At 44.2% G+C, this 23,044-nt stretch overlaps 1 protein-coding gene across 1 annotated transcript in view; it reads left to right on the top strand.

Moving 5' to 3' along the window:
* LOC135556571 (protein phosphatase 1H-like) overlaps positions 1-23,044 on the top strand; it is a 48,109-nt gene that overhangs the window by 13,350 nt on the left and 11,715 nt on the right. Inside the window, exons 2-6 of the mRNA XM_064989877.1 lie at positions 2,594-2,765; positions 6,372-6,731; positions 16,917-17,029; positions 17,466-17,550; positions 18,540-18,658. Coding sequence (XP_064845949.1) covers positions 2,594-2,765; positions 6,372-6,731; positions 16,917-17,029; positions 17,466-17,550; positions 18,540-18,658 — 849 coding nt within the window. The remainder of the gene's footprint in view (positions 1-2,593; positions 2,766-6,371; positions 6,732-16,916; positions 17,030-17,465; positions 17,551-18,539; positions 18,659-23,044) is intronic.

The following is a 23,044-nucleotide window of genomic DNA, read 5'->3' as shown; positions in this document are numbered from 1 at the left end:
CTTTGTCCCCATGTGCAGTTGCAAACCGTAGTCTAGCTTTTTTATGGCGGTTTTGGAGCAGCGGCTTCTTCATTGCTGAGCGTTCTTTCAGGTAATCCAGGCACTTGTCATCTCCCGTCTGGATTACTGCAACTCGCTGTTGGCTGGGCTCCCTGCCTGTGCCATCAAACCCCTACAACTCATCCAGAACGCCGCAGCCCGTCTGGTGTTCAACCTTCCCAAGTTCTCTCACGTCACCCCGCTCCTCCGCTCTCTCCACTGGCTTCCAGTTGAAGCTCGCATCCGCTACAAGACCATGGTGCTTGCCTACGGAGCTGTGAGGGGAACGGCACCGCAGTACCTCCAGGCTCTGATCAGGCCCTACACCCAAACAAGGGCACTGCGTTCATCCACCTCTGGCCTGCTCGCCTCCCTACCACTGAGGAAGTACAGTTCCCGCTCAGCCCAGTCAAAACTGTTCGCTGCTCTGGCCCCCCAATGGTGGAACAAACTCCCTCACGACGCCAGGACAGCGGAGTCAATCACCACCTTCCGGAGACACCTGAAACCCCACCTCTTCAAGGAATACCTAGGATAGGATAAGTAATCCTTCTCACCCCCTCCCCTCCCCCTTAATGATTTATATGCACTATTGTAAAGTGGCTGTTCCACTGGATGTCAGAAGGTGAATTCACCAATTTGTAAGTCGCTCTGGATAAGAGCGTCTGCTAAATGACTTAAATGTAAATGTAAATGTTATGTCGATATAGAACTTGTTTTACTGTGGATATAGATACTTTTGTACCTTTTCCCCCAGCATCTTCACAAGGTCTTTTGCTGCTGTTCTTGGATTGATTTGCACATTTGCACCGAAGTACGGTCATCTCTAGGAGACAGACATTGTCTTCTTCCTGACCGGTATGACGGCTGTGTGGTCCATGGTGTTGAGTGATATTGTTTGTTCAGATGAATGTGGTACCTTCAGGCATTTGGAAATTGCTCCCAAGGATGAACCAGACTTGTGGAGGTCTCCAATTTTCTTTCTGAGGTCTTGGCTGATTTCTTTTGATTTTTCCATGATGTCAAGCAAAGAGGCACTGAGTTTGAAGGTAGTTCTTGAAATACATCCACATGTACACCTCCAATTGACTCAAATTATGTCAATTAGCCTATTAGAAGCTTCTAAAGCCATGACATTATTTTCTGGAATTTTCCAAGCTATTTAAAGGCACAGTCAACTTAGTGTATGTAAACTTCTGACCCACTGGAATTGTGATACATATTATTTCATTTATAATTCACTGTATGTAAACAATTGTTGGAAAAATGACTTGTCATGCACAAAGTAGATGTCCTAACCGACTTGCCAAAACTATAGTTTGTTAACAAGAAATTTGTGGAGTGGTTGAAAAACGAGTTTTAATCACTCCAACCTAAGTGTATGTAAACTTCCGATTTCAACTCTTGTGTGTGTGTATGTTATATATATTGTACTTTTTTCTGGACTGATGACCTGCATCTGATGGTCAGTTTGAGGGGAGGGAGCAGCTGTGAGGCTGCCTCTCACCTGACTCACCATCCCCCCGCTCTCCCTCTACTGATGGTGAAATTCAAGTCGCATTGCATTATTTCTGCCTCATGCACCAATTCATTTTGCTAATCCTATGACCAGAGAAAGTGAAATATTTTTTGATATTAAAAGACACAAGCTGTTAATAATAGCAAAGCAGGCTTATCGGAAGAGTTTGCTATATTCATTCATTAAAGCTGCAGTGCTGGTTGTGGCTTGAGTGGTAGTAGGGAAAAGGCACATCTTATGGCTTTTAAGTGTTGAACAAAGTGTTGACAGTGCTGAATGACAACTTACACATGAACTTACTCATAAAAACAGCAGCTCTTTGCTGTATTCATTGGTTTTGAAATATCACAGTATCAACTTTGCTGTGCGTTCAAAACTTATTTTTACAGTCCATGGGGAAACTCGAGGAAACTGTGCAGACATGGTGATCTGAGCTATCTGATTGACCAGCGGTAGGCCTATAGTTGCACTTGATTTGCTCTCTGGGCCTGCTGGGTAGGTGAAGTTTTACCTTCACACATGAAATCATTCAAAATGGGAACACGTTGCTTTCCCTGTCACTAGGGCTACTGAATCAAGTGCACCTACCGCCAACAACATGAAATGAAGAAAAAAAAAGAATATATAGGAATGCAAGGCTTTCTTGTTGGGATTTTACAGTAATGTTTGGTGATCGACTAGGAATGCCTTGGAGAACGACCAGTCGACCGTGATGGACTAGTTGGTGACCACTGATACCACTGTGACCACTGAAAGATTTTTGAAGATAATGTGTCTTGAAGTGTAATTGAAAATGTTGAGGCAAGAAGGAGAGAGGTGTATGGCGAAGACATGGCACGTCTCTCTCCAGAAATCAGGTGCTCAGCTCTCCAGATTGCGCACAGCGTCCTCCCTCCAATTCTTGCTCATTTATTGTTGCATTGTATGAGTTGTTTGTTTACATAAAGTATCCACTAGTTCAGATTTACCTGCTGCCCTTACTTTAAAAGAGAAATTAATGTGTGTCTGCTTCCCATTGGCCTCACTCTCCCACAGGGTGATCAACGCGGGGAAGAGCCATCTGAACGAAGACCAGGCATGCTGTGAGGTGATGGTGGTGAGGAGTAGACCCAGTGCCGGGGGCAACTCCACCTCCAACAGGCCCCCTACCACCCGGAGGAGGTCCTCTCTGCCCAATGGAGAGGGGCTGGGGCTCAGGGAGAACACTGTGAGTAGCCCCCCCTTTCCAGATGTAGCCTAATACCCTGGGGCCTTCCCCCTCATTCTATCACATCAGGACCTGTAGACTCTTCTATTCCCCGGCCTCACATCATCCATAGTCTCTTATCCAGCCTGACATATAAGCCTGGTAAGCAAGGCGAAATGAGGCTACAGTCTACTGCCTTCCAGCTACAGCAGTGGTCGCTAAGCCTGGTTCTAGAGCAGGGTTGTGATATTCCAGCACTAACACACAGGATGTGGAGACTGATATTCCAGCCCAGCTCTAACACACTTGACCATGTCAACTAATCTGCAAAATGATGGTTAGCTGAAAGGGGAGTGTAAGTGATGGATGGGAACAAAAGACTGCAGACAAGTAGCTGTGTTCCTGTAGATGACCAGGGTTGGTTACAGAGCTGCAGACTAGTAGATGTGTTCCTGTAGATGACCAGGGTTGGTTACAGAGCTGCAGACTAGTATTTGTGTTCCTGTAGATGACCAGGACCAGGGTTGTTTCCCGAGCTTCAGACTAGTAGCTGTGTTCCTGTAGATGACCAGGGTTGTTTCCAGAGCTGCAGACTAGTAGATGTGTTCCTGTAGATGACCAGGACCAGGGTTGGTTCCAGAGCTGCAGACCAGTAGCTGTGTTCCTGTAGATGACCAGGACCAGGGTTGGTTCCAGAGCTGCAGACCAGTAGCTGTGTTCCTGTAGATGACCAGGAACAGGGTTGGTTCCAGAGCTGCAGACTAGTAGCTGTGTTCCTGTAGATGACCAGGACCAGGGTTGGTTCCAGAGCTGCAGACTAGTAGCTGTGTTCCTGTAGATGACCAGGGTTGGTTCCAGAGCTGCAGACTAGTAGATGTGTTCCTGTAGATGACCAGGGTTGGTTACAGAGCTGCAGACTAGTATTTGTGTTCCTGTAGATGACCAGGACCAGGGTTGTTTCCCGAGCTTCAGACTAGTAGCTGTGTTCCTGTAGATGACCAGGGTTGTTTCCAGAGCTGCAGACTAGTAGATGTGTTCCTGTAGATGACCAGGACCAGGGTTGGTTCCAGAGCTGCAGACCAGTAGCTGTGTTCCTGTAGATGACCAGGACCAGGGTTGGTTACAGAGCTGCAGACTAGTAGCTGTGTTCTTGTAGATGACCAGGGTTGTTTCCAGAGCTGCAGACTAGTAGATGTGTTCCTGTAGATGACCAGGGTTGGTTACAGAGCTGCAGACTAGTAGCTGTGTTCCTGTAGATGACCAGGGTTGTTTCCAGAGCTGCAGACTAGTAGATGTGTTCCTGTAGATGACCAGGACCAGGGTTGGTTCCAGAGCTGCAGACCAGTAGCTGTGTTCCTGTAGATGACCAGGACCAGGGTTGGTTACAGAGCTGCAGACTAGTAGATGTGTTCCTGTAGATGACCAGGGTTGGTTACAGAGCTGCAGACTAGTAGCTGTGTTCCTGTAGATGACCAGGGTTGGTTACAGAGCTGCAGACTAGTAGCTGTGTTCCTGTAGATGACCAGGGTTGGTTACAGAGCTGCAGACTAGTAGATGTGTTCCTGTAGATGACCAGGACCAGGGTTGGTTACAGAGCTGCAGACTAGTAGCTGTGTTCCTGTAGATGACCAGGAACAGGGTTGGTTCCAGAGCTGCAGACTAGTAGCTGTGTTCCTGTAGATGACCAGGACCAGGGTTGGTTCCAGAGCTGCAGACTAGTAGCTGTGTTCCTGTAGATGACCAGGACCAGGGTTGGTTCCAGAGCTGCAGACTAGTAGATGTGTTCCTGTAGATGACCAGGACCAGGGTTGGTTCCAGAGCTGCAGACTAGTAGCTGTGTTCCTGTAGATGACCAGGACCAGGGTTGGTTCCAGAGCTGCAGACTAGTAGCTGTGTTCCTGTAGATGACCAGGACCAGGGTTGGTTCCAGAGCTGCAGACTAGTAGCTGTGTTCCTGTAGATGACCAGGGTTGGTTCCAGAGCTGTAGACTAGTAGCTGTGTTCCTGTAGATGACCAGGGTTGTTTCCAGAGCTGCAGACTAGTAGCTGTGTTCCTGTAGATGACCAGGGTTGTTTCCAGAGCTGCAGACTAGTAGCTGTGTTCCTGTAGATGACCAGGGTTGGTTACAGAGCTGCAGACTAGTAGCTGTGTTCCTGTAGATGACCAGGGTTGGTTACAGAGCTGCAGACTAGTAGATGTGTTCCTATAGATGACCAGGGTTGGTTACAGAGCTGCAGACTAGTAGCTGTGTTCCTGTAGATGACCAGGGTTGGTTACAGAGCTGCAGACTAGTAGCTGTGTTCCTGTAGATGACCAGGACCAGGGTTGGTTACAGAGCTGCAGACTAGTAGCTGTGTCCCTGTAGATGACCAGGGTTGGTTACAGAGCTGCAGACTAGTAGCTGTGTTCCTGTAGATGACCAGGGTTGGTTACAGAGCTGCAGACTAGTAGATGTGTTCCTGTAGATGTCCAGGGTTGGTTACAGAGCTGCAGACTAGTAGCTGTGTTCCTGTAGATGACCAGGGTTGGTTACAGAGCTGTAGACTAGTAGCTGTGTTCCTGTAGATGACCAGGGTTGGTTACAGAGCTGCAGACTAGTAGCTGTGTTCCTGTAGATGACCAGTGTTGGTTACAGAGCTGCAGACTAGTAGATGTGTTCCTGTAGATGACCAGGGTTGGTTACAGAGCTGCAGACTAGTAGCTGTGTTCCTGTAGATGACCAGGGTTGGTTCCAGAGCTGCAGACTAGTAGATGTGTTCCTGTAGATGACCAGGGTTGGTTCCAGAGCTGCAGACTAGTAGATGTGTTCCTGTAGATGACCAGGGTTGGTTACAGAGCTGCAGACTAGTAGCTGCGTTCCTGTAGATGACCAGTACCAGGGTTGGTTACAGAGCTGCAGACTAGTAGCTGTGTTCCTGTAGATGACCAGGGTTGGTTACAGAGCTGCAGACTAGTAGCTGTGTTCCTGTAGATGACCAGGGTTGGTTACAGAGCTGCAGACTAGTAGATGTGTTCCTGTAGATGACCAGGGTTGGTTACAGAGCTGCAGACTAGTAGCTGTGTTCCTGTAGATGACCAGGGTTGGTTACAGAGCTGCAGACTAGTAGCTGTGTTCCTGTAGATGACCAGGGTTGGTTCCAGAGCTGTAGTATATACCCCCTCTGCTGTATGTCTAGCCTCCTGTCCCTCTCAGCCCGCCCTACTCAGGCCCACTCAAAGCCTACACCAATATACACCTACACAAGTGCCCCATTTAATCACTTCATCAGACAGTGAAATAATACCAGTGTAGAGATGTACTGTTTTTTGCATGTTCCATGTTGTACACTGCAGACTGCTTGCAAACAACAGTGGGATATGAAAGTGATTTAGGTACATGAAGTCTAGTGATGTGTTTGTATGCATGTGGTTTGTATGCGTTTGTTTTGTTCTACTTAAATTCCTGTGTGTGTCTGTGCATGCCGGACCACACAGGAATATATGTATATTTGATAGTCTCTGAGATGTACACAAGCTTCCTATGTGTGTGCTACAGTTTTCAGGTCTACCACCGAAAAAAAAAAAAACGGTATATGTTTGTGCTTGGGAATATGTTTCTTTCTGAAATACTGTGTGTGTGTGTCCAGGACATGGAGCCCGGACTGACCTTCCACTACTGGGGTCTGTTTGACGGCCACGCGGGCTCAGGGGCAGCGGTGGTGGCATCTAAGCTGCTCCAGCACCACATCATAGAACACCTCCAGGAGGTCCTGGATGTCCTGAGGAACCCGGCCCAGCTGGCCCCCATCATCCAGGGGGAAGAGCCCACCAACTACCACCTCACCCCCACCACCCACCGGGGCATCACCAGGGCCGCCTCCCTGCGGGGGGCTGCAGGGGCCCCCGGCTCCCCAAGCCACCCCCCGCCCACCAGGTTCTTCACGGAGAAGAAGATCCATCACGAGAGCATGGTGATGGGAGCCATTGAGAACGCCTTTAAAGAGATGGTGAGTTCAGGGCTATGTTCAGTAGGCGAACATTGTAGATAGAAGTGTAATGAAAACCGTGGATGTGATTCCTTGTTTTACATGTCAGAGACCGGCATATTTGTTCTACATCTATTTCTATCGACTACGTTGTGGCCTGTTGAACTCCTGTCTGAAGGAACGCATTTTCAATTGTGCTGAGTGACATTCTGGGAGTAAGGGACTCTATATACATTAACCATGCATTAATTAGACATTAATTATAGCATAAGGGACACCGCAGCATCAATTAAATACAGCACATTCACTTTAAGAGACATCGCAGCACACTTTAACTATCCATTATCCGTTCATTATCTGCTCAATTGGTGGACATTTGATCAGCGGCCTCTCGGCAATTACAGTATTTTTTTCTGCCGATTTTATATAAGCGGTTGGCATACGGAGATCAAATCAAATTTATTTATATAGCCCTTCGTACATCAGCTGATATTTCAAAGTGCTGTACAGAAACCCAGCCTAAAACCCCAAACATCAAGCAATGCAGGTGTAGAAGCACGGTGGCTAGGAAAAACTCCCTAGAAAGGCCAAAACCTAGGAAGAAACCTAGAGGAACCAGGCTATGTGGGGTGGCCAGTCCTCTTCTGGCTGTGCCGGGTGGAGATTATAACAGAACATGACCAAAATGTTCAAATGTTCATAAATGACCAGTATGGTCAATAATAATAAGGCAGAACAGTTGAAACTGGAGCAGCAGCACGGCCAGGTGGACTGGGGACAGCAAGGAGTCATCATGTCAGGTAGTCCTGGGGCATGGTCCTAGGGCTCAGGTCCTCCGAGAGAGAGAAAGAAAGAGAGAAGGAGAGAATTAGAGAACACACACTTAGATTCACACAGGACACCGAATAGGACAGGAGAAGTACTCCAGATATCACAAACTGACCCTAGCCCCCCGACACATAAACTACTGCAGCATAAATACTGGAGGCTGAGACAGGAGGGGTCAGGAGACACTGTGGCCCCATCCGAGGACACCCCCGGACAGGACCAAACAGGAAGGATATAACCCCACCCACTTTGCCAAAGCACAGCCTCCACACCACTAGAGGGATATCTTCAACCACCAACTTACCATCCTGAGACAAGGCTGAGTATAGCCCACAAAGATCTCCGCCATGGCACAACCCAAGGGGGGTGGGGGGCGCCAACCCAGATAGGATGAACACATCAGTGAATCAACCCACTCAGGTGACGCACCCCTTCCAGGGACGGCATGAGAGAGCCCCAGTAAGCCAGTGACTCAGCCCCTGTAATAGGGTTAGAGGCAGAGAATCCCAGTGGAAAGAGGGGAACCGGCCAGGCAGAGACAGCAAGGGCGGTTCATTGCTCCAGAGCCTTTCTGTTCACCTTCCCACTCCTGGGCCAGACTACACTCAATCATATGACTCACTGAAGAGATGAGTCTTCAGTAAAGACTTAAAGGTTGAGACCGAGTTTGCGTCTCTGACATGGGTAGGCAGACCGTTCCATAAAAATTGAGCTCTATAGGAGAAAGCCCTGCCTCCAGCTGTTTGCTTAGAAATTCTAGGGACAATTAGGAGGCCTGCGTCTTGTGACCGTAGCGTATGTGTAGGTATGTACGGCAGGACCAAATCAGAGAGATAGGTAGGAGCAAGCCCATGTAATGCTTTGTAGGTTACCTTGAAATCAGCCCTTGCTTTGACAGAAAGCCAGTGTAGGGAGGCTAGCACTGGAGTAATATGATCAAATTTTTTGGTTCTAGTCAGGATTCTAGCAGCCGTATTTAGCACTAACTGAAGTTTATTTAGTGCTTTATCTGGGTAGCCGGAAAGTAGAGCATTGCAATAGTCTAACCTAGAAGTGACAAAAGCATGGATTAATTTTTCTGCATCATTTTTGGACAGAAAGTTTCTGATTTTTGCAATGTTATGTAGATGGAGATGTAGATTTGAAATGGTCTTGATATGTTCTTCAAAAGAGAGATCAGGGTCCAGAGTAACGCCGAGGTCCTTCACAGTTTTATTTGAGACGACTGTACAACCATTAAGATTAAGAGTCAGATTCAACAGAAGATCTCTTTGTTTCTTGGGACCTAGAACAAGCATCTCTGTTTTGTCCGAATTTAAAAGTAGAACGTTTGCAGCCATCCACTTCCTTATGTCTGAAACACATGCTTCTAGCAAGGGCAATTTTGGGGCTTCACCATGTTTCATTGAAATGTACAGCTGTGTGTCATCCGCATAGCAGTGAAAGTTAACATTATGTTTTCGAATAACATCCCCAAGAGGTAAAATATATAGTGAAAACAATAGTGGTCCTAAAACGGGACTTTGAGGAACACTGAAATTTACAGTTGATTTGTCAGAGGACAAACCATTCACAGAGACAAACAATCTTTCCGACAGATAAGATCTAAACCAGGCCAGAACTTGTCCGTGTAGACCAATGTGGGTTTCCAATCTCTCCAAAAGAATGTGGTGATCGGTGGTATCAAAAGCAGCACTAAGGTCTAGGAGCACGAGGACAGATGCAGAGCCTCAGTCCGATGCCATTAAAATGTAATTTACCACCTTCACAAGTGCAGTCTCAGTGCTATGATGGGGTCTAAACCCAGACTGAAGCATTTGTATACATTGTTTGTCTTCAGGAAGGCAGTGAGTTGCTGCGCAACAGCCTTTTCTAAATTTTTTGAGAGAAATGGAAGATTCGATATAGGCCGATAGTTTTTTATATTTTCTGGGTCAAGGTTTGGCTTTTTCAAGAGAGGCTTTATTACTGCCACTTTTAGTGAATTTGGTACACATCCGGTGGATAGAGAGCCATTTATTATGTTCAACATAGGAGGGCCAAGCACAGGAAGCAGCTCTTTCAGTAGTTTAGTTGGAATAGGTTCCAGTATGCAGCTTGAAGGTTTAGAGGCCATGATTATTTTCATCATTGTGTCAAGAGATATAGTACTAAAACACTTGAGCGTCTCTCTTGATCCTAGGTCCTGGCAGAGTTGTGCAGACTCAGGACAACTGAGCTTTGAAGGAATATGCAGATTTAAAGAGGAGTCTGTAATTTGCTTTCTAATAATCATAATCTTTTCCTCAAAGAAGTTCATGAATTTATCACTGCTAAATTGAAAGTCATCCTCTCTTGGGGAATGCTGCTTTTTAGTTAGCTTTGCGACAGATTCAAAAAAGAATTTCGGATTTTTCTTATTTTCCTCAATTAAGTTAGAAAAATAGGATGATCGAGCAGCAGTGAGGGCTCTTCGGTACTGCACGGTACTGTCTTTCCAAGCTAGTCGGAAGACTTCCAGTTTGGTGTGGCGCCATTTCCGTTCAATGTTCTGGAAGCTTGCTTCAGAGCTTGGGTATTTTCTGTGTACCAGGGAGCTAGTTTCTTATGAGAAATGTTTTTAGTTTTTAGGGGTGCAACTGCATCTAGGGTATTGCGCAAGGTTAAATTGAGTTCCTCAGTTAGGTGGTTAACTGATTTTTGTCCTCTGGTGTACTTGGGTAGACATAGGGAATCTGGAAGGACATCAAGTAATCTTTGTGTGGTCTGTGAATTTATAGCACGACTTTTGATGTTCCTTGGTTGGGGTCTGAGCAGATTATTTGTTGCAATTGCAAACGTAATAAAATGGTGGTCCGATAGTCCAGGATTATGAGGAAAACATTAAGATCCACAACATTTATTCCATGGGACAAAACTAGGTCCAGAGTATGACTGTGACAGTGAGTGGGTCCAGAGACATGTTGGACAAAACCCACTGAGTCGATGATGGCTCCGAAAGCCTTTTGGAGTGGGTCTGTGGACTTTTCCATGTGAATATTAAAGTCACCAAAGATTAGAATATTATCTGCTATGACTACAAGGTCCGATAGGAATTCAGGGAACTCAATGAGGAACGCTGTATATGGCCCAGGAGGCCTGTAAACAGTAGCTATAAAAAGTGATTGAGTAGGCTGCATAGATTTCATGACTAGAAGCTCAAAAGACGAAAATGTCATTTGTTTTTGTGTAAATTGAAATTTGCTATCGTAAATGTTAGCAACACCTCCGCCTTTGCGGGATGCACAGGGGATATGGTCACTAGTGTAGCCAGGAGGTGAGGCCTCATTTAGCACAGTAAATTCATCAGGCTTAAGCATCGCAACCCACTGGGAATAGGACTAGTAAGCATTGTTCCTTATTTATTTCCAATAATAACTGTCTGGTTAATGTACATACAGACATACTCTGCCTATATGTCTGAAGTAGGTTAATTAAGCAATAACACACAAGGGGGTGTGGTACATCCAATCACTGGCCACTTTAATAGTAGAACACTAGTCACTTTAATGATGTTTACACATTTTGCATTACTCATCTCACATGTATATACTGTATACTATACTATTCTACTGTCTTATTCTATGCCGCTCTGACATTGCTCGCCCAATATTTATATGTTCTTAATTCCATTCCTTTACTTTAGATGTGTGTATTAGGTATTTGTGAAATTGTTAGAAATCACTTAGATATTACTACACTGTTAGAGCTAGAAACACAAGCATTTCGCTACACCCGCAATAATATCTGCAAAACGCATGTATGTGACAAATAAAATATTATTTATATGGCCAATATATCATGCCTTAGGGCTGTTCTTAAGTACGACACAACACAGAGTTCCTAGATACAGCCCTTAGCCGTGGTATATTGGCTATATACAGTTGAAGTTGGACGTTTACATACACCTTAGCCAAATGCATTTAAACTCAGCTTTTCACAATTCCTGACATTTAATCCAAGTAAAAATTCACTGTCTTAGGTCAGTTAGGATCACCACTTTATTTTAAGAATGTGAAATGTCAGAATAATAGAGATAATTATTTCAGCTTTTATTTCTCAATTAGTATTTGTAGCATTGCCTTAAAACATTTAAACTTGGGTCAAACATTTCGGGTAGCCTTCCACAAGCTTCCCACAATAATTTGGGTGAATTTTGGCCCATTCCTCCTGACAGAGCTGGTGTAACTGAGTCAGGTTTGTAGGCCTCCTTGTTCACACACACTTTTTCAGTTCTACCCACAAATTGTCTATAGGATTGAGGCCAGGGCTTTGTGTTGATGGCCACTCCAATACCTTGACTTTGTTGTCCTTAAGCCATTTTGCCACAACTTTGGAAGTATGCTTGGGGTCGTTGTCCATTTGGAAGACACATTTGCAACCAAGTTTTAACTTCCTGACTGATGTCTTGCGATGTTGTTTCAATATATCCACACAATTTTCCTAACTCTTGATGCCATCTATTTTGTGAAGTGCACCAGTCCCTCCTGCAGCACAGCACCCTAACACCATGATGCTGCCACCCCTGTGCTTCACGGTTGGGATGGTGTTCTTCAACTTACAAGCCTCCCCCTTTTTACTCCAAACATAACAATGGTCATTATGGCCAAACATTTTTTTTTTTTCATCAGAGGACATTTCTCCAAAAAGTACGATCTTTGTCCCCATGTGCAGTTGCAAACCGTAGTCTGGCTTTTTTATGGCAGTTTTGGTGCAGTGGGTTCTTCCTTGCTGGTTGGCCTTTCAGGTTATGTCCATATAGGACTCGTTTTCCTGTGGATATGGATACTTTTGTACTCCAGCATATTCACAAGGTCCTTTTCTGTTGTTCTGGGATTGATTTGCACTTTTCGCCCAAAAGTACGTTCATCTCTAGGAGGCAGAATGAGTCTCCTTCCTGACCGGTATGACGGCTGTGTGGTCCCATGGTATTTATACTTGCGTACTATTGTTTGTACAGAGAAACGTGGTACCTTCAGGCATTTGGAAATTGCTCCCAAGGATGAACCAGGCTTGTGGAGGTCTCCAATTTTCTTTCTGAGGTCTTGGCTGATTTCTTTTGATTTTCCCATGATGTCAAGCAAACAGGCACTGTGTTTGAAGGTAGGCCTTGAAATACATCCACAGGTACACCTCCAATAGACTCAAAGGCACAGTCAACTTAGTGTATGGAAACTTCTGACCCACTGTAATTGTGGTACTGTGAATTATAAGTGAAATAATATATCTGTAAACAATTGTTGGAAAAATTACTTGTCATGCACAAAGTAGATATCCTAACCGACTTGCCAAAACTATAGTTTGTCAACAAGAAATTTGTTGTGGTTGAAACACGAGTTTTAGTGACTCCAACCTAAGTGAATGTAAACTTCTGACTTCAACTGTACCACAACCCCCCGAGGTGCCTTATTGCTATTTCTAACTTGTTACCAATGTAATTAGAGCAGTAAAAATACATGTTTTGTCATACCCGTGGTATACGGTCTAATATACCAGTGCAAATCAGCATTCAGGGCTCAAACCACCCAGTTTACAATGTTTCTTAACTCCAGGTTTGATTTTTATTTGCTCCATCTTCAGCTGTGTCTGTGTTCTTCCGGCAGCTCCTTAGCATTAAGACGAGTGGGTGTCTTAACAGCTGGCTGCCAGTGATAAGGCGTGTTACCCCCTCTCTATCTCCCCATCGCTTTAATCCATTATCTGTGACTGTTCCCTTCAAATCAGCAGCATATGGTGCCAGTCAATCCAGAGTAGCGCATTTGGTGGACTTTTCCCTTCAACCCGCAGGCCCTCCAAAAATATCTATGCTGCTCAACATCTGGTTGTGGGGCTGTAAGTGGATTTGTGGACTTAAATTCAGCTCAGTCAGCAGCCCAGTGGTCATACACACGGAGCCAATCAAAAGGGTGGTCATGACAGGATTGGCCAATGAGGGGTCACGAAGGTTGTGGATTTTTAGCCTCGTTGTCTAACGTTTTTATTGAGGATTCTTGCTTTTGTCCCTGCTGACTTCAGGTGTTGTTTCCTATCTACACATCTGAGAGAGAGTTCACCTCATGGTGTTTAGCTAATTGATAACATCTAAGCCTGAAATGCTGATATCTGAGTGCCAAAATGCATTCTGATCTCACCTGTTCCATATAACTGCTGACATTAACATGCATAACTTCAGACAAACCTGGGTACTGCGGTGGTAGCTGTTTCCTTTACATCACCACTAGATGGCAGTGTGCAGCCATTTATTGAGAGTTAGTGATTTTCCCAGCCTATTGCCACTGTCAACCCAATCTATCGAGACTGATAATAATACCCCATACCTCATGCACCTGTACACATTTCAGAATGTGTTTATGCTTAACGTTTGTGTTATAATGAAAGTGTGATGTACAAGAATTTAAGATTAAACATCTATATATAAATCCAGAATTTCATCAAATAACAGTACACTGTCATGCCGATACAGGTGAGTGGATGTCACACACATTTTTGGCTTTGATTCAACAGCAGTCTATTGAGAATTTTAGATGTTAAACCCGTACCATGATATTCCACACTATTCCGCTCATTCAGATACTTGATTTCATAACGTGATAAAGCTGCTCTCTTCTCCCTCTCTATCGCTCTCATTCTTTCTCTGTCACTCTCTCTTCACAGGGACAAGGCAACACTTTTCTGTCCCTCTGCTCCCCCATCTCTTCTCGCTTCTTATTTTAATTAACCTAATTCTCAAATAAATGTAAATCTGTCATCATTATTGGGGTGGTGGTGCAAATTAGCCAGTAACTGTCTGACTAGTTTACCCCTCTCTTATCTGGGGTAACCACCAACCACCGGCTCGGAGTCTAGTTCTCAGGCTGACATGAATCACCACATTCCTATGGAAACGGGCTGTGTCTGGAGGAGGCTGCCAGAGCCTGATAAACACACAGAGACAAGGAAACATGGCTCACAACGGCCTTATCAGCAATCTGTTTACAGAAGGACAGAAATAACAGGGGAAGATCAGATCTTTGGGAAGCCCAGTCCTCCTCTCTGCTGCTCTGGAAATGCATGCATTTAACCCACTCAAGCTATAGTCAATTATGCCTGTAATGGGGCAAAAACCCTCATCCTAACTTGTCTTGCATTGACTGTTTGTATGCTTAATTGTGAAATAGTTTTTTTTCATTGTGCCTACTAGATGCCATAAGGGAAGAAAGGTGTAGCTAGTTGTTTATGAGGAAAATATTTATTATTGAAGGCTTCCCTACCTGCAGCCACAGGCGTTTGACAGGATGAATATGTATGCACCGCTACAGATTCAAAACTCACCCTGGGTGAAGGACACGTTTGTTCACATCCGACGTACATCACTGGTCCCAAATTCCCTGCCATCCAGGACCTCTATACCAGGTGTTGTCAGAGGAAGGCGCAAAAAATGTTTCAAAGACTCCAACCACCCAAGTCATAGTCATAGTTCTCTCTTCTGCCGTCCATCAAGCGGTACCGGAGCGTTAAGTCTGGGACCGAAAGGCACCTGAACAGCTTCTATCCCCAAGCCATAAAACTGCTGATTAGTTAATCAAATGGCTACCCGGACTATTGACATTGACCCTGTTTTTATTATTTATTTCATTATTTTAATTGTTTTGCACTAACTCTCTTGCACTGACTCTATGCACACTCGCTAGACTCTACTCATACATACTACACTGACAGTCCAACACACAAAACACACTCTCACACACACACAGACATACACACTTTCACATTCTTCACATATGCTGTTGCTACTCTGTTTATTATATATTCTGATTGCCTCGACACTTTTACCCCTACCTGTTAGGGAGCATTTCTCCTTTGCCCAGATAATCCATCCACTTAACAGGTGTGGCATATCAAGAAGCTGAACAGCACGTTTATTACACAGGTGCACCTTGTGCTGGGGGCAAAAGGCCACTCTAAAATGTGCAGTTTTGTCACAACACAATGCCACAGATGTCACAAGTTGTGAGGAAACGTTAATGGTGTCATGTGGGCGAGCAGCTTGCTGATGTAAACGTTATGAACATAATGCCCTGTGGTGCTGGGGCAATGGTATGGGTAGGCATAAGCTACAGACAATGAACACAGTTGCATTTTATCAATTGGAAATTTGAATGCACAGAAGGTAGTGACGAGGCCCATTGTGATCCCATTTACTTTACGGTATTTGTGACCAAAGGATGCATATCTGTATTCCCAGTCATGTGAAATCCATAGATTAGGGCCTAATTCATTTATTTCAAATGGCTGATTTCCTCATGAACTGTAACTCAGTAAAAAAAAAAAAATGTATTCATTTTTATTTAGCAAATATTTGTCTTACTTTTTAACTCAGCATTGTTGGGAATGGGTTCGTAAGTAAGCATTTCACTGTAAAGTCTACACCTGTTGTTTTCGGCCCTATACAATTTTATTTGACACAAACCACACACGCACACAGTCTTGTAAAAGTAACCGTGTGTGTTTTCCACAGTGGACTACATGCTAGGGACAGAGTACATGTATTAGCGTGCATTATTTCTTCACTCTTAACATATCTCTAGAGACTCATGACATTGCTGTAACCCAGGATACACATTTTTCACTCATCAATTCCTGGTCTGGACCCGTATTCATACAGCCAGTGTCACAGTAGGATTGTTGACTCTTCGATAGACGAGCATCCTATCCAGGGGAGTGTACAATGTACATCAAGCTGCTTCACGCTACAGAAACATGAGATTGGCTGCTGCCCTATGAGCTGTTCTTGCTCGGACAAGGCTACATACTCTGGTTTGTGCTTCAAACCATTTTAACTTCTCCACAACTCTCTCACTTGTATAGAATAGAAAGGGTTAACTTGTGAAATAGTACATCATTTTGGTGGAGCTATAGGTTGGTTGGTTACATTTTTTTAATGTTAGCTTTTTGATGAATTTAGTGACAGATTAATTATTCACTTTATTAATGAATTAACATCATGGATTTTTAAAATAATTTTCTCTGTTTTTAATTAGTGCTAAATGAATCAACCTAATTAAGCCGCGTAATAACGAGTACTCCCTCAAACCTCCCCTCATCTTTAGGTTTTAATTTATTATTTTTTGCTCCTGGACATAATGCTCTTACTGTGAGTCGTCCTTAATGTGTTTGGACCCCAGGAAGAGTTGCTACTGCCTTGGCATCAGCTAATCGGGATCCATTATAAATGCAAATGTTATATATGGTATGTTACTGTAGGAAGGACTTTAATCCACATCAGGTCCTTCTTTCGTGCTACTTTGTAATTGGAAAATACATGTTTAGAGACCAAGCTTTTTTGCTGTGTGTGTACTTATGTGTTTGTTGTGTTTTCAGGATGCCCAGATTGAGAGAGACAAGGCTGTGTTTAACATCTCAGGAGGCTGTACTGCTCTGTGTGCACTCTTTTTATTGGGAAAGCTCTATGTTGGAAATGCCGGGGACAGCAGGTGAGACACATGCACACGGGTGGATTTCGATGAGTAAAATATGTCTGAGATCCATCTCTCTCAACTTTTCTGTTTACACTAGCCTTGGATGTGGTGTGGCCAAAGCCACATTCCGGCTTCAGGTTGGAGTTCAGCTATTAGCATACAGTAATAGTATATAGACAAACAAAATAAGGATACCAATTGAAACTATACAGGAGATTCTCATCTAAACCACATTGCACATAGTGTTGCACACTTGATTAATATAATGATTCACAAATGTGTGGTTATTTTAAAAAGCCTTTGATTTGCAATTTGGCTAACAGAGAAAACATGATGTCTACTGGTATTAAGGTCATTCTTGCAGAGACATGTGGTGTGGGAGAGCCATTGTACTGTATTTACACACACAAACAGAAATAAACACATGTTGTGTTGTTGCTTTGCCCTTCAGAGCGATCATTATCCAAGGTGGAGAGGTAATCCCCATGTCTACAGAGTTCACACCAGAGTCAGAGAGGCAGCGCCTGCAGTTCCTGGTAAGAGGAAGAATTCAACTACTGTATCACAACACATGACCACAAAGTCACTACATATGTATAATAACTTGATGTCAAGTGTAAGAGACCTTATGTCTCACTCATTATGTAAATGTATTATTTTTGTCATTATTTTAAACTGCAAAATTGTTCTGCTCTATTGTTTGAGTCAATGCTCCTCACAAACGGTTTCCTAGATCTAGCTAAATGCCTGAAGGGGACATAAGTCCATGTCCCACGTCATTGTTGTGTAGATCCAGTTATTGACCTCGACACTAATGATCATATACAGTATTTTAGACCAAACCAACTATTGTAGTTTTTTTGTTCTTCATCAAATATTTAGCAGCCATCATTTCAAATAACTTGCATATATTCAGATACCTTCAAATAATATTTGTTTTTCTGAGAGGTATTCAGGATACTTTTAAATGTTAATTGTTTTTCTGAGACCTTTATTTGAATATCAAGGGATATAATTGCCTTCAGTTGATTCTCTATATTCGACTACATTTTTGAGTACTTTGAATATTTTAATGTTGATATTTGGAAATAAACAACAAAATGCGAATATTTTTTGCTCAGGTCTGCGTAATAGCTCCCACAGTTCCCGGTAAGTGGAGGAAGTCGACTACAACCTCCTGAATCATAGTGAAATTTAGCTGTGCTTGACTGGAGCAATGGAACCAATAGACTAGTTGCAAAAGTGCAAACCCCAGCGATCTAACATCCCAGGAAGAGAAAACGATCAAAGTATTTGATAGATTTCAAATAGTATTTGAACCCAGGTCTGCTCTGTTCTTATTAAGCACATCTGTCGGTTATCACAACATATGACTCCCTGTACAGACAGTAACTAGGCTTAACTCTCCTGCCTGGTGTCTTGGTTGGTTTAATAGACTGTGTGATTGAAATGCCCAGTAGATAAGAAGGCAATCTCCTCTCTCTCTCTCTCTCTCTCTCTCTCTCCCTCTCTTCTCTCTGTAAAGGCCTACATGCAGCCGCACCTGTTAGGAGGCGAGTTTACACATCTGGAGTTCCCGAGACGTGTACAGAGGAAGGAGGTGGGGAAGAGGATGCTTTACCGGGACTTCACTATGTCTGGCTGGTGGGTATCTATTTGTCTGTCTGGTCTGTCTCTACCCAACTGTCTCTCTGTGTCTGTCTTTCTTTCCACCAGTGGTTTGTTTGATTACTGGAACTGAAGTAATGAGGGCCTTGGTCCTCTCATTGGAATAAGTTAGACCGATGCTGCATTTAGTAAATCATCCTACCCCATCATTTTACCATAGTCATGAGATCCATAATCATTAGGTCATTCAAATTAGGCATCTTTGCATGAATTGTCATTGGAACTTTACAGTTTGCAATTTCACAAGCAACTACACAGTACTATTGAAATAATGTCCTCTGTCCGCAATCACTTTGTCTATCTGAAACTCTCATTCTCATCCATGGCACTCAGTAAAGCTGATTGACAGGGAATGCTCTGATAGACCCAGATATTCTGTGTTGTCTGTATGCATGACGGGGAATGCTCTGATAGACCCAGACATTCTGTGTTGTCTGTGTGAATGACGGGGAATGCTCTGATAGACCCAGACATTCTGTGTGAATGACGGGGAATGCTCTGATAGACCCAGACATTCTGTGTTGTCTGTGTGAATGACGGGGAATGCTCTGATAGACCCAGACATTCTGTGTTGTCTGTGTGAATGACGGGGAATGCTCTGATAGACCCAGACATTCTGTGTTGTCTGTGTGATTGACGGGGAATGCTCTGATAGACCCAGACATTCTGTGTGAATGACGGGGAATGCTCTGATAGACCCAGACATTCTGTGTGAATGACGGGGAATGCTCTGATAGACCCAGACATTCTGTGTTGTCTGTGTGAATGACGGGGAATACTCTGATAGACCCAGACATTCTGTGTTGTCTGTGTGATTGACGGGGAATGCTCTGATAGACCCAGACATTCTGTGTGAATGACGGGAATGCTCTGATAGACCCAGACATTCTGTGTGAATGACGGGGAATGCTCTGATAGACCCAGACATTCTGTGTTGTCTGTGTGAATGACGGGGAATACTCTGATAGACCCAGACATTCTGTGTTGTCTGTGTGAATGACGGGGAATGCTCTGATAGACCTAGACATTCTGTGTTGTCTGTGTGAATGACGGGGACATTTCAGCTCATCAGTGATCTGGACAGAACTAGGGCCCATCACAGCTCCACATCATCTTTGCTACAGAGGCAGACTGAAGGGAGGAGTGAACGAGCAAGAGGTGTTTGAGGGGAGGTTTATTGGTGCTGGAGCTTTTCACAATGCGGTTCTGTCTGTGTGCTTTTTTTAAAGATGTGCCGAGGTAGAGCCGTGCTGCTCCTTATTGAATCCAGAACTGAGGATCTGTCTCGCTGACTCAGACATGCCTGTGATGTATTTTTAAACAGATTCCTTTAAAAGTGGTCTCTTCTCAGGACTACAACTGGCCTCTAGTGTACCATAACAGACAAAAAGACGGAACTGCATTTTTGTGTGTGTCTGTCTGTGCTCCCTCACTCCCTCCACCACTCCTCCCTCTTATGCCCAGTTGGCAGTGAGCTGGGCTGTGAGTTGATAGTGCAGATGTGGGGGGGTTGTTGTTAAGGATGGCAGGTGTTTCAGGGCCGTGTTCAGTTGATGGATGTTTAGCAGCACGCATGTTCTACATGTTCAAACACCCCGGCAGCCAACTGTGGAGGGAGACAAGGAGGGAGACAAGGAGGGAGACAAGGAGGGAGACAAGGAGGGAGACAAGGAGGGAGACAAGGAGGGAGAGAGCAGGAGATCAAGGGACTCAAGCTGTCTCACTGGACTCCTGTTCTCTGAGACAAAGGAGAGGAGAGAGGGGCGAATCCTAGAACGTTCATCATTGTCACACATTTATTTACTGCTCTCTTTTGTCTTTCTCTCTCTTCCTTCTCCCTCTCCACATGCACTCCCCTCTTTCTTGCCTACGATGGCAGTGTGATGTAAATAGTCTATTTTTGGAGAGATACTGTAGGCCCACACCCCTGTCCACTTTGGCCCTGTTTTAATTCTGAACGCACACTGCATCGAACTTGGGCAAACGGTTGTCTTAAGGTTTGCCTTTACTCTCTAATATCGCAATCTGTCTGACTGCAGACATGACTGACTGCAGCTGACGGCCCCTCAATGTCACCCCACAGTTTATTGATGTGTGTGTGTGTGTGAGTGCCTGTGTGTGTTTGAGTCGTGGTTTGTATACTGAGCACGTAACGCTAATGTCTCTCTCTATCACCCCAGTACACTGAGCAATGGCCCTGTCCACTCGTAAGAGATGAGATCACTGCTCTCCTGCCCATCTCTCCATCTCTCATCACCAGCAGAGTGGAGGATACAGGCTAGCAGTTACTACACCCACCACCTCTCCTCCCCTCTCCTCTGTCACACACTAGAGTGTGGTTGTCTGAAATAGACCACCACACTGTATAAAACCATGGTCTAATGAACAATGAAATCCACACACTGGTACATGCTCCCAGGGGTAGGTTCATTGGACAATGTTTCAACCCCAAGCTGAGTCTTCGTCAGGAAAATGAGCCTGTGAATGTCTGGTGCTGTTTGCAGCGACCATAGTGTTGTCCCTGACAGTCCCAGAGGTATGAGTGGGAGTAGGTATTATAAGGGGATTAATGTGTGTGTGTCACGCTGTCACAAATGCTTTATCTCCAGCTAGACAGAGAGAGACCGAGCTCTGAGACTGGGAGCGTCCTGGTAAAACACTAACTTCACTGGGAGTCTGACTCAGTCCCCATAGGGACTAGTCTGAAGATGTCTGCTAGATGTCCTTTGAAATCATAAAGGCTGCTGGGGCTTTTCTGTATAAAGCTTTATGTTTTGTAGGTGAAATGATGGAATGAAAAGAACCTCACAGAATGATTCAGAAAGGACCATAGATCATATTAGTGCTAAATTGAAGGACAGTATTTCTGTGCTCAGCCTTACACGTTTCTATAACACTAGATGGATACTGAAGATAGATGGATACTGTAGATGTGGATGGATGGATACTGTGGATGGATGGATGATTGGATGGATGGATGGATACTGTGGATGGATGGAGGATACTGTGGATGGATACTGTGGATGGATGGATACTGTGGATGGAGGATACTATGGATGGATGGATGGATACTGTGGATGGATGGATGGAGGATACTATGGATGGATGGATGGATACTGTGGATGGATGGATGGAGGATACTATGGATGGATGGATGGATACTGTGGATGGATGGATGGATACTATGGATGGATGGAGGATACTATGGATGGATGGAGGATACTATGGATGGATGGAGGATACTGTGGATGGATGGATGGAGGATACTGTGGATGGATGGATGGAGGATACTGTGGATGGATGGATGGAGGATACTGTGGATGGATGGATGGAGGATACTGTGGATGGATGGATGGAGGATACTGTGGATGGATGGATACTGTAGATCAGTGGTTCCCAAACGTTTTATAGTCCCGTACCCCTTCAAACGTTCAACTTCCAGCTGCGTACCCCCTCTAGTACCAGGGTCAGCGCATTCTCAAATGTTGTTTTTTGCCATCATTGTAAGCCTGCCACACACACACTATACAATACATTTATTAAACATAAGAATGTGAGTTTTTGTCACAACCCAGCTCACATGCAGGAGCAGGGCACAAATAATAATATAATAATATTCAATAATTTTATTCTTTATTTAACCATCTTTCATATTAAACCTGATTTGTTCATCGAAAATTGTGAATAACTCACCACACTCTTGAAACTCCCCATCCCGGATCCGGGATCGTGAATAAAGCCTCAGGCTCATTAGCATAACGCAAGGTTAACGATTTCTGAAAATCGCAAATAAAATGAAAATAATGCGCCTACTCTCAAGCTTAGCCTTTTCTTAACAACACTGTCATCTCAGATTTTCAAAATATGCTTTTGAACCATAGCAATTCACTAATTTGTGTAAGAGTATGCTAAGCTAGCTTAGCATTTTGAGTAGCATTTAGCACGCAACATTTTCACAAAAACCAGATAACCAAATAAATAAAATCATTTACCTTTGAAGAGCTTCGGATGTTTTCAATGAGGAGACTCTCAGTTATATAGCAAATGTTCAGTTTTTCCTGAAAGCATCTTTGTGTAGGAGAAATCGCTCCGTTTTGTACATCACATTTGGCTACCGAAACAAACCGAAAATTCAGTCACCAACAACGTCAAACTTTTTCCAAATTAACTCCATAATATCGACCGAAACATGGCAAACGTTGTTTGGAATCAATCCTCAAGGTGTTTTTTCCACATATCTCTTCATTGGTATATCGTTCGTGGAAGCCTGCTTTCTTCTCTGAATTCCATGGAAAAATACTTGCAGCTGAGTTTTGCGCACCAATTTCGGCGCAGGACACCGGGCGGACACCTGGTAAATGT

Source organism: Oncorhynchus masou, chromosome 15 (assembly GCF_036934945.1).
Source record: "Oncorhynchus masou masou isolate Uvic2021 chromosome 15, UVic_Omas_1.1, whole genome shotgun sequence".
Taxonomy (NCBI): domain Eukaryota; kingdom Metazoa; phylum Chordata; class Actinopteri; order Salmoniformes; family Salmonidae; genus Oncorhynchus; species Oncorhynchus masou.
The sequence above is the reverse complement of the archived record's forward strand: the minus strand, read 5'-3'. Positions and strand labels throughout refer to the sequence as shown.